The sequence below is a fragment of the Conger conger genome, chromosome 14 (assembly GCF_963514075.1).
Source record: "Conger conger chromosome 14, fConCon1.1, whole genome shotgun sequence".
NCBI classification, from domain to species: Eukaryota; Metazoa; Chordata; class Actinopteri; order Anguilliformes; family Congridae; genus Conger; species Conger conger.
The window spans coordinates 42336840-42349664 of NC_083773.1; the positions used below are offsets into that span (position 1 = coordinate 42336840).

The 12825-nt window shown below is 44.6% G+C and overlaps 1 protein-coding gene across 1 annotated transcript in view; it reads left to right on the forward strand.

Annotated features, from left to right (window-relative positions):
• The first annotated feature begins 625 nt into the window (after positions 1-625).
• The window catches only part of grip2b (glutamate receptor interacting protein 2b), a 201053-nt gene continuing 188853 nt past the window's right edge, over positions 626-12825 (forward strand). Inside the window, exon 1 of the mRNA XM_061218812.1 lies at positions 626-770. Within this exon, the coding sequence (XP_061074796.1) occupies positions 626-770 (145 nt within the window). The remainder of the gene's footprint in view (positions 771-12825) is intronic.

Sequence of the window (12825 nt, forward strand, 5' to 3'; positions counted from 1 at the left end):
TCTGCCAGCTACCAGATGACTGCTCTTACCCCAAGCTAATGCTGCTAATGCCCCAGGCCAAATAAAAAGCATTGTAGATTTTGTCTACTCCTCTGTTGCCTGAAGTTGAAAATAACATTTTAGACCACACTCCATGTATATTTTATGGCGTCTTGTGAAGTACTGTATTGTTGCACTTTCATATTCTCACATATTTTCCAATTAAAAATCTTGGCAACACAAAAAGGACAAATTACCGCTGTCTCATTAGACGGATGTGAAGCATATTGAGGCGAAGCTGGAGCGATAGACAGAAAGAGGCAGTGAGAGAGAGAGAAGTGGGGAGGGAGAGAGGGAGAGAAAGGGAGAGGAGAGAGAGAGAGAGAGAGAGAGGGGGAGTGATAGAAGAGCGCTACAGACTGATCGCGTGGCTCCAGCGGCAGCAGGTTAAGGCTTCGCAGTGAGATGACGACACGGATTCCCTCCGTTCCTGAGAAAGAGGGAGCGGAGAACGCCGCCGGTCGTCACTGCTCGCCCGCCAGCGCGCCGTCGCGGTCCGGAGGGAGCGGGAGAGAGAGCTGAAGACGAGAAGCGGGGAGGCGCTGGTGAACGTCGGAGGGGGCGGGGGGGGTAAGAGGTAACGAACATGGACAAAGTGAACCGCGTGCTGAAGGTGGTGCGCCGAATGTCCCCCAGGAAGAGGGAGCGTCCCGCGCTGGAGGACCTGTGGGAGCTGGACAGCCCGGGGACCTGCCAGGACAGCTTGTGCTCCCTCGGCCGCTGTCTCTGCGGTAAGACCAGCCCCGGCAAACTTTACTCTCCCACTCAACTCCCAACGCCGAGGAGGGTCACAGAGCCGTACCTGCTGGCCGGCCCCTCTGGTGCTCGTGTGCCGGTTTCTCATCTGTCAGACCTCCACACTCTGTGGTACCAGTGCCCTCACTTCAATTCAATGTTTTTTTTTTTGTATTTCAAAGCTGTTAAGTAAATTATTCCAGTGGCATGCAGGGCAGATATTTTGTGATAGCTGTGGTCGCTTATGATGAACTAATGTGACTAAAAAAATTTCAGCACTCAGAGTGTAAAATGTCTTCGCTGGAACGGGCTGAGTGGTGAATTAGAAGCGTTGTTTTAAACGGTGCGATCATTTTTGTGGAGTTCATTTTGGGGGCGAAATAGCTTTTTACGCCAAGCTGCGGCTGTGTAACTTTTCCACTTTACCACTCACGGTGCGTGTGCTTTCCCTGGGAAAGAGCGTGCCTTTGAGCCGTCGCTCTGCCTCTGCTTCTCACCAGGCCATTACTAACCCCTCCGGGGACCTCTGATTCAAGCTGCTTACACAAACCGCCTGGCATCGGCTTCCACGCGAGGCAGACGCAGCAGTGGCGGTTCTGGCTCTTAGTGGGTGTTTGAGGAGCTGCTCGTGGTTGTTGCTCGGGGAAGATTTGCAGACTTGTTCGATCTTACCCGAGTCTTTAGAGCGTCGGTCTCTGTCCGCAGGGCTGTGGCTCACGACCTGAGAATTAAAGGAGTGAAAGTTCAGTGGCTGAGTGGTTTCCCTGTAATGTGAGCAATGGGAGCCAAAACTGCCACATGATTCAAGGACCATAATGACAAACTGTGATGGTAGTTATTCAGAAGGGTGCTTGTGTTGTTCACGGCTCGCTGCTTCTGCTGTCAGTTATCAGAAGCAGGCCCATCAACTGATATACAGCTATACAGTGCTGTCTGTATAAGTATATGGACAGTGGTACAATTTGTGTTCTTAACATAACGTAACATAACAGGCCATTCAGCCCAGCAATGCTTGCCTTTTCCTACCACTAAAGTGGACCTACTACTTAGTTTGCCTAAAAGCTAAATAGTATCTAGCACCATATCAAGCCTGGTCTTCAAAAAAAAACAGAGTTATTGACATTTGTCAACACGAGGCCCAGAGTTGTACCAATGAAAGGCAAGGAAGTCATTATGAGGCTGAAAAATAAGGAAAACTGTCAGACATAAGTTAAACTATTGTTTGCTTATATTGGCTTAGAAAACATTTTGGAACATCATTAAAAAGATAGCACTTGTGAGCTCAGTAATTACAAAGCGGCTGGCAGGCCAAGGAAGACATCTACTGTTATGACCAAAGAATTGTCTCCATAATGAAGAAAAACCCCCAAGCACCTGTCCGACAGATCTGACTTCACAAACAAAACTACAGAGGATGCACTATTTCTCTGCAAAAACGGGATGGCTAGGTTACTGTTTGCTAAGTAGTACCTAAAAGAGTCTGTAGAGTTCTGGAAAAAGGTATTATGGACAGATGAGGCCAATGTTGACTCGGAAAGTGATGGCAAGAGCAATGTATGTAGGCTAAAAGGAACTGCCAAAGCACCTATCAGGCTTACCATCTGCACATTTTTCTGATAAATGTTTGAAGTTTTTATTTCTTATTCCCTTGGTCAGAATTGTTTGAAATGTACCTGCTAATTGTGAAACACAAGATTGTCTATTACTGTAACTACTGTAGTTGCCACGTTATACAAAATTCTCTTGTGATTTTAGGCAGATCTTACACACCTTAATCATTTTTAATCATTCACAGATTTTGTGAGTTCTATCTGCGTTCCGAGTGGCTTTGAGATATTGAGCTTCAAAGCCACCAAAGTGAATGGGCTCCAAGCAGATAGGACTTTAAAATTTTGCATATGTTCATACTGTTTTTTGTGGGGGTTTTTTTTCAAAACAGCAATTTAGTATTATTATTATATATTTTTTTACAATTTTTTATATTTGGTGCCCCATAAACAAGATATTTATGACGCTAATTCATTTTTGTCTAAAATGTCAGTTAGAACATTCTAATTCTCAGCTCATTTACGAAACCAGTGACTGGAAAAGCAAAGGCCAAATCCCTGTTAATGTCACTAATGTTTTTTCCCCATATCTCCTTTTTGAATCCCAACTCATTTTGCCCTCACTGTTAACTGTCTCTGCAATCAAATTGCACTCTAACCATGGTAATTATGAAATGGTCCCTCTTACTGTAAGTACTATCATGTGCTTTAATATCAATGACATGGGAAATTAAACCGGAAAAAGAGAGAACATAGCTCTGTTCTAACGAAATTCTGTAGTTAGTGCCACCACATGGAAGAAATAAGCAAATGGTTAAAAATGGTTTGAGGCTATCATGTCATTTACACTAAAAATGTATTTAAATCAAGCTTTCCAATATTTTAGATATAATGGAATTAATTAAAAAAATAATTGTCATTTTTCTAGGGGACTGTTTCGTTTGCTGGTGTGGTACTTATTACTTGATTTGGCAGAAACATCTATCAAGGAAGTTAATACACACGCTGACAAAATAACTGAACTTCCCACAGTCAAGAAAGTTGAATCACTGGTCATTTTTGTACGGTTTAAGAATTTGGTATTTTTATGGTTTTACGTTTCTCTGGACTTGTTATGGAAGCACTATGCCTGTGTTTACATTTTGTTTCTTTCACACCAGTTTAATTGAAAAGAAACAAACCCCAAATATTGCTGAAATGCTTTCATTGCTAGGTTTTTTAGTCTCATTGAAAATGAATGGTTTCTGGTACTGACAAAGTTCCTGTTAAAAGCGTTATTGATAAGGAAGCGCTGACTTGACATCCTTACTATAGTAACAACAGTATGCTGTGTCGCATACAACCTTTATGTGGTAAGAACATATTTGAGTAAGTTGCATACTACTGTAGCTTTAGGTGTGAAGAATGTGTACGTAACATACTACTGAGTGGTGGCTGGTATAAATGAGCTAACAGGGCTAAGCATTTTCTAAAATTACCCTTGTGTAGGTGTCTTAGTCTTATTTCATGTCAATAAATGAATTGAAGTGGTTTTGTTTGAATTATGGAGAAACCAAGAACAACAGCACCATCTAACGGTCATAAGAAAAGCATAGGGTATGACCAATATTTTAGCGACAGGGCTACTTTTTCCTCAGCCCTCGGTAAGCATATTACAGTGTCAAGTGTGTGACGTGCTTTACATATAGTGACATGCCTCCTCGATTTGTTATCCATTTGGGCTACATTTATTCAGTCTGTTACCGTCTGAAGTCTGTGTGTGAAACACCCCTTCAATTTGTTATCCATTGAATGGCGAATTAAGGAAATGGCGGGCGCAAATATGAACAAGGTGGACTATATACTTCACTAATCATCTATTTTCCAAACAATAACTTAGATAACAGGACAAACGACGTAAATTTTGTGTTTCGTGGTTTGAACGAAAGGGCTGGCTAGCTAACAGCGAGCATAGTTAAGAATAGGCTTTTCTGCTTCCCATGTTTGCTTTTTGGAGTAGACATGGCATGGACTCCATAAGGCATTACAGATTTGAAACATTTATTGGAGAAAATTTGGAAGCATGAATTGGAAACACTGGGGTCAATCTGTCAATGCTGGGTAAAGCTAACATAAAGCTACTGTGCTTTCTAGAAGACATGTTTCTAGACTTGGTTTATCAGTTAGCTGATCACTTGTCTAACATCAGAGACAACTCAAAATGAGCTGTTTCACTGTCCACTGTTTATGGAAAATAACTGGCTGATGAAATATTGGCCACATTTGTGACTATGCAAACTGAGACGACAGATGTGGCATGCGTTAACCAGTGTGCAATTGTACTTTGTTCGGCTACTTCCGAGGCGCCCGAGGTGCTTTTTGTGCGGCGATCTACTAACCCTGCCAAGTCCCTCCCCCTGGAGCAGCAAGCCAATTATGCTGCTCCACGTGAGCCGGCCAAACTCGGCTTTTAGCAGGACCGAGAATCGAATCTCAGTCCCCGGTGTGCAACTGCAGCAAACTGCAACCACAAGTCTGCTGCGTCTTAGCCAGCTGCACCACCGCTGCTCTGAATGGTTTTTTTTTCAAATGCGATGGTGGAGCGTGAGCTATTGATAGGTATTAGACTTGTATTAGACTGCATACTACTAAGGCTTTAGGCGGCAAGGATGTATTTGAGTAAGGTGCATACTACTGTACTTTTAGGTGTTACGTATATAGGTGTATTTGAGCGCATTTCTACAGCTGTGCCTTCAAGGTGAATCTTTGCATACTGAGCTTGAGCTATTTCAGTTGGTAGGAGAGCGAGACGGTCTGTCCTCCTTTGGTGAAACTGTTTATTTCAGACCGGCAGAAAGCAGGTTAAGCAACAGAGAGAGAATAGACCATGGCTGAGAACTCACCATAGTGGGATTTCAAGACAAGCTGAATCGGAATTTAGAGCAGCACTAGCTTCTGGGATATGACATATACTCAACTGAATTGTCTCTTTCGGGAGGGGGGGGCGATTTTGGAGGACGGGGAGTCGATTTGACTGACACTAAATGAAGTCGAGCTGTAGCCTATGGCTTTGGGGGGAAGAATATGCGCCACTGTGTGAAAGGGTATTGATTGGAGGGGAACGAAAAATGTAATCTAAATAAACGCCTGCTGGTCCACGATGTGGATGGAAAAAAAACTTCTACAGCATTACAATTTTCATTATTTTTTTGGAATGTATACATTGTTGTGAAGGATTTGCTAAATTGGGGAAAAAGCAAATTTGTCTTTAAACCTCAGCCTGCGTGGGGGGACTGTCCCATGTCCTGCTCATCTCTCCACAGAGCTGCATTACTGAAGGTCCTTTTGCTGCGTGATTCATCTGTAAAACACAAAGGGGCACAACCTCTAACAAGCTTTTCTGCTTTCATTTCAAATTCCTTACTGTTGGCACTGCATCAGAGAGAGAGGTGATTACTGTAGGTAATACGGGGCCAGTGTCACAGACACAGGTTAAGCCAGGGGTTCACAACTCCAGGGCCGGTCTGCGTACTGGTTTTTGTTCCAACCAGTTGCCTTGTTTTTAATTTGCTGGCAGCTCTAAATTACCCCGGGTTCAAGCCTGTACTTGAGCACAGTAAAATCAGTAGGATACACTTGCAGTCTGCAGCTGTAGCCGCTACTAATACATGTCAGATAAGATATTGAGTCAATTAAATAATTAATACCAAAAGTTGGCACAAAATCTTGAAATGGATTGGCCCTTGTTGTGCACCCCTGGGTTAAGCCCAATCCTAGACTAAATTCAATTTTGGATAGAGATTCTCAATACAAAACTCGATTTAGTCTGGGACCGAGCTTATTCTGTGGCCCTGAAAGCAGCCCATAATGCACCATGGCGGTTGGGGACCTCAGCGGCGACGTTTCATGGAGACCCACATCGGTCTTGGCCCACTTTCCTCGATCAAAGAGGCTCCACTGCTCCGGGTTGTGCTGACTGATAGGCTTCAGGAGCCAAAAACCAGCAACAACAAACAAATAGGCAGAAAGGCATTAGACCGGGTCCAGAGCTCACAGGCGGTAATGAGACGTACCCGGGGGCTTTAAATATTTTATGAACGCCCACCGACAAAAACAACGCGAGAGAGAAGTCAGAATCCCGCCGCGTGCGTCATCACTTTTTTGGTTTCACGCCCTCGATAATTCTCGCCTCCGTTCTGCAGCTGTCAGAATGTGAGTCTCACCTGTTTTTGTTTGAAAGGGAAATAAGACGAGCCAGGGATGCTTCTGAAGCCTGCCGCCGAAGGTTGTGTCAGCGGGATTTCCGAGATGAGGGAGAGTATGAAATTACAGAGGGGGGGGGGGAAGGATACAAATCTTGAAATGTGAATTTCTGGAACACGAGGCAGTGCACGGTGAAGTGAGTGTGTGTCATAGCTAGTTTCCCGCGCAGGTGGCATGGAAGAGAGTCTCCAGTGACATAGTTTGAGACTGCGGCCCAAACTTTACATTCTGTCTCACCACAAGACTCTCTGTACTCATATTTGGGTAATGAGTATACTACAAACTGTTGTGACAGTGTGTGTGCATATTTGTTATCAGTGTACACAGACAGACGATGGATAATTCAGAGGTTTGGACACTTTTGGAACCGTTTTGTTTTTGAGAAAGTTGCGTATCGTATGTGATACTGTACATTATATATTATAAAACGCACGAGAGTTGTGGCAGTACAATTGTACATCAAGTCCTTGCAGCATGAGCCAAGCTTGTTTTACAGCAGGTCTGATTTTAAAATGAAGCACTCTATTTTACTTTGACAAATGCCATGGAAATGAAGGCAAATTGAATTATTGTTTCCCTCTGTTGTCATATTGCTGTATTATGTTCAGTAGCATTTATCCATTACAGGAAAATGTACTGTCATGCATGGTTGCGTTTTCCCCTGCAATGTCTTCTTGCTGTGTGAAGAATATTCTCTCTCAGAGTAGAATGCATTAATCTGATTTCGTGTACATTCAGGAAGATGAGCCGATCCATCAGCAGCCGTTAGCCTTTGGGAAATGACCGGATTTTGTACATTCCTGCCATGTCCCAGGAGAAGCTGCAGTGTGGTGTTCTCTCCATGCTACATCTCACAGGGTCCTCCGCGTGATGCCCTTTCTTCTCAGATGAAAGACACGCACAGCGTTGCACAAGTTTGTAGTGAGGGTTACTGAATACAGCACACACAATTGTACACTGTATTTTCAACTGAAAATTGAGCTGGGCAAGCTGGCCATGAAGCTGGTCTCGCTGGATATGAGCTGGTCAACCAGCTGGTTGTACTGGTAGCTTGTCTCTTTCAAAACATCGCTTGTGCTGGTCAAACCATGTTGGGCTGGTCTGAACTGGTCAAGTCGTTGTTTTCAACAGAGTAATGCAGTGAACCTGGCCAAATTTGGTTAAAAGTAGAAATCCTGCCCATTGATAATCATACTGTAACAGGTTAGCTAGGTGGCTAGCAGACACTCTTATTCTGAAGAACGCTTCATAGTAATATAGTATCCATTTATACAGCTGGATATAGGCTACGCAAAATTTAGCAGTTCAGGTTGGGTACCTTGCTTAAGGATCGAGCTACCTGGGCATCAAGCCAACCTGTCCTTGGTTGCAAGTGCTGTTCCCCACCCATTATACCTCACCGACAGCCCTATGGCATATGCAGCGACAGTAATTGTACCTCCTGCCTCTGGTGTCTTCATCCAGTAATTAGTCTGTTGTCTGCAGTGCCTCTAGATTTGTCAGTTGTCTGGGTCCCCAGCCCTGATCCTGGAGAGCTGCAGGGTCTTGGCACTTAATCAACCAAATAAAGCAGTTGAGCGAGTGTAACCGCCCCACACCTGCTTTCTTGGAGAAATATTTCTTGATGATTTTAGAGAGTAAACTAAAAACCAGCAGGCCCTGTGGCTGTGGCCTCTCGTGCTGCAGGCCAGGGGAGCGGTCCTGGGGGAACCCCGAGTTGTGTCAAGCTGTCTATCATACTTAATGAAACACGTTTAATGTGCACCGAGGGCTGTCTTACCCTCCTGAAGACCGCGTTGTATCGGAAATGCCACAAAGAATAAATGTGCCCATAATTTCAACCCACGACTTCAGGTCAGATCGATAACTGCATTGTGCAGCGTGGCAGTGCAGTGAGGAGGGCGAGGGCCCCGGAATCGTTTCAGAAGCAGACGGGCCAAATATGACCTCAACCCCCATATTGTCTGTGTGCAGTTCACATGCTCCAGGCCCTGTCTCTTGTTCTTGGGGTAGGAGTGATGGGTGTATGGTGGCCTTTCCAGGGTGTATTCTTGCTTCTCGCCCAGTGCATGCTGGGATAGGCTCCATCTCCACTTCTCAATGCTCCTCCTGATTGGATGATGGGGGGAGGAGATGAGTAGAGGAGAAGCAGATGCATTTTTTTTTAGTATTGCGACCACCCCAGGAATAAGCAGTGTAGAAAAAGTGGATGGATTTTCTGCATTGTGCTGGATAGCATGCAGTGCCTTTAAAGGGTTGTACATTTTTAAAGGTACAATAGGTAAGAGTTTTGTGTTGAACTTTTTGTATGCTGGGTCCCAGGACCGAGTTTGATATCCCCAATCTGGAGGGTCACATTGCCTGCTCTTTCCAATCAGGAATGAGATTAGAAGGTGTGCATGACTCCTTAGCCAATCAGTGACTGGCATTAATCACAGAAGACACAGACATGCAAAAACTATGATCTAATAAGTTTCCAAAGTACAGACAAACAATGTAATGATTAGCAGAAAATGGATGAAAACTTAATTTGATTTAGTTATTTTAGTCAGTCGAAATGCTATTTACATTACAAAAGAAAATTATGAATCTGATGGGCTTATTCAAACTCTCGTATACAGTGGTAATCGCAGTAAATGGCGTGGCAGTTAGGTCAGGCACTGCAAAGTTGTCCATTAGTCTTTGTTACATGTAGCAATTCATGTTTCATAATGCGGCAAGGATTTGTGGCTTACTTTTAGACATCAGCATAATTTGATGCAAATCGAGCTGCCCATTCTACTACTGTAAGTTGCCATTTCACCAATTTTAGTTTCCTGTGCCTAATTTGAGTGACCCGGGCGATTACTGTCAGTGTGAAGTGACCCTTTGCATAAACTGTCACACTGCAGATAACAATGCGTGTTTCTCCTCTGGAAGATGTAAAATATTTAATAAGGGAACCCCTCACTCTCAATTAAAAAGCTTCACCAGGCTTTGAGACCTTGTGTAATGCTTTGGAATGATGAAGAATAAAAATAGGAAAGTATCCCAAATGCATACAAAGGAAGGATACAAAGGAATGGTAAGGGAGCTTAAAAATAACCATGCAAATGAACGAATTCATGCATGGAAATAATAACAATAAAGACGGGGAAATAAGTAGTAGAATAAGAAAAACAAACATAGTCCTTCTTTAAAAAGCTTCCAGATAAGATGGCTATAAAATGAAGAACTGCCGCTGTACTGCAGCAATTCACTGATCAATACCTAACACTAATAATATTATTGCTGTCCAGCCAACTAGTATCAGAGGAAAACGTTGTTCCTCTTAATAACATAAAAGGCCCATAGACCTTATTTATATTGTCTGGAGGGTTGGATGAGTGGGGGGGGGGGGTGATTTTGGTGTGTAAATTGTGTGTCAATAACATGAAAGAGGATAGTGTTTTGAAGGTCCACATACACAGACGTTTGAAAGCCTGTTATACTGACTTCTCCAGGTCCTGCTCCCTGGAGCTCAACTGAAAACCGCCCTCTCCATGTTCTTCATCTCTGTGAATGAACGTCTGCTTCTGGAGATGAAGGCCCTGGGGTCTTTTCGAGCCGAACACAGCCAGTTAAGGGTGTTGCAATGCACCGATTCAAATTGATGCACTGGGCCAAATGTTTTACGATATGGATACATCGATTAAAACAGCTTGCACCTGGAAAAAATTAGTAGACAATCGCGGCTGTGTAGATGCAAGATTCTCTGTATCGGTAAAACCTGATACGACACGTGTCTCTAGTTTTTAGAAACGTTATCGATTGTCCATCCATCCATCCATTATCTGAACCCGCTTATCCTGATCAGGGTCGCTGGAGCCTATCCCAGCATACATTGGGCGAAAGGCAGGAATACACCCTGGACAGGTCGCCAGTCTATCACGGCACACACACCATTCACTCACACACTCATACCTACGGGCAATTTAGACTCTCCAATCAGCCTAACGTGCATGTCTTTGGACTGTGGGAGGAAACTGGAGTACCCGGAGGAAACCCACACAGACACGGGGAGAACGTGCAAACTCCGCACAGAGAGGCCCCGGCCGATGGGGATTCGAACCCAGGCCCTCCTTGCTGTGAGGCGACAGTGCTACCCACTGCACCATCCGTACCGCCGTTATCGATTGTCAGTTAATGTAATTTCATAGTGTTAATTTCTCTCGCTCTCGCTCACGCCAGCTTGGCTCACCCTGTCCTGCGCGACCTCATGTTTGAGGCATGTTCTCCGCCACCCCTCTGAGAAAGATTCATTGTTCTGCAGAGCTGTAAAGATGTCGAACAATGAAAAAATATACGATGCACTGAGCGTACATGAATTGTGAGCGTGGACCCATTGCAAAACCTGCTGAACAATCGTGAAATATACAGGCAGCGTCACAAACCTCGCGAGCCACACAGAGACGCTGGAGGACGTGGCTAATGCACTCTGGTCAGCACACATGGGTACAGTTACAGTAGGATTTGAGGCAGCAGACCAATTCCTACAGATTATAGTTGAACTCCAGAAAATGGTGAGTTTATACAGGTGAGGAGAGAGTATCTAGGGCAAGATGTGTGAAGCAGTCCATCGGGTGCTAGACTCTCGAGCCAACCCCCCCTTCTTTCCCCCGCCATGACACCTTCTGAGCTATGATCCCATCTGTACCCCTCTGTACTGTGATCCCATCTCTATCTGTACCCCTCTGTACTATGATCCCATCTCTATCTGTACCCCTCTGTACTGTGATCCCATCTCTATCTGTACCCCTCTGTACTGTGATCCCATCTCTATCTGTACCCCTCTGTACTATGATCCCATCTCTATCTGCACCCCTCTCTGTACTGTGATCCCATCTCTATCTGCACCCCTCTGTGTACTGTGATCTCTATCTGTACCCCTCTGTGTACTGTGATCCCATCTCTATCTGTACCCCTCTCTGTACTGTGATCCCATCTCTATCTGTACCCCTCTCTGTACTGTGATCCCATCTCTATCTGTACCCCTCTGTGTACTGTGATCCCATCTCTATCTGCACCCCTCTGTGTACTGTGATCCCATCTCTATCTGCACCCCTCTGTGTACTGTGATCCCATCTCTATCTGCACCCCTCTGTGTACTGTGATCCCATCTCTATCTGTACCCCTCTGTGTACTGTGATCTCTATCTGTACCCCTCTGTGTACTGTGATCCCATCTCTATCTGCACCCCTCTGTGTACTGTGATCTCTATCTGTACCCCTCTCTGTACTGTGATCCCATCTCTATCTGCACCCCTCTCTGTACTGTGATCCCATCTCTATCTGCACCCCTCTCTGTACTGTGATCTCTACTTTGACCTGCCAGGATGGAGCAGAACATAAAAAAAAAGAGGGCTGACTATGCTGCCCTGAAAAGAAATCTAAAGAAAACTAGACGGTGCTCTTAATGGTGACAGATCTCACACAGTGAGAGCAGGGGGAAGTGTATCTACAGAGTGAGGGGACAAACAGGACCCCTGGGTATTATTTCTTAGGCATAAATGGTGATAGTGTTTTAATGTTATTCATGTAGCTAGTACTAGCTGAGTGTTAGGGGAGTGGATGTGTGCATTCTACAAAACATTGCAGACAATATGGGCTGTAAGTTTCCTAGCAGCTACGATAGTGCTTTAACTTTGCTGGAGTTTCTGATGATTCCGGTTTTAGTGTAGGTATGTAAATCAGAACTTTGTGTTGTCAGGCCTGCTTGGGGATTTGTAACCCTGCTGTCTGTAGTCTCCCTGGCCTGGGTAAATGATGCCAGCCAGTCGGCACTAATTCATCCAGGATGTGTTATCAGTCCACTGGGCACATCCGCACAGGGAAACACAACAAGACCTCCAGCAGCCCTGATAGGAGCACTGCTTCATAACCTTCCCGCATACTGTGGCATTTTACTTGATGTTAAGTGACCCATTTCTCAGAGTGCGGGCCAGAAGAACCATGCGCAGATACGGGGATACGAACACGAAAGGCTTTATTGACAAAACGTAATCCAGAACGTAATCAGAACGTAATCCAGAACGTGATCCAGAACGTGATCCAGGAACAGGCAATGATCGTAATCCAGGCAGACTGATGCATGCAAGGTGATAAAAAGAGAAACGGGCAGAGTTCAAAAGCAGGAAGGCAGACCACACAGGCGAAAGTACAAACACAAAAACATGGGGGGGGTCCAATACCAGGCAAAGACAAAAACCAGAAAAATCAAAAAACAAATGCACAGAAAAACAGAC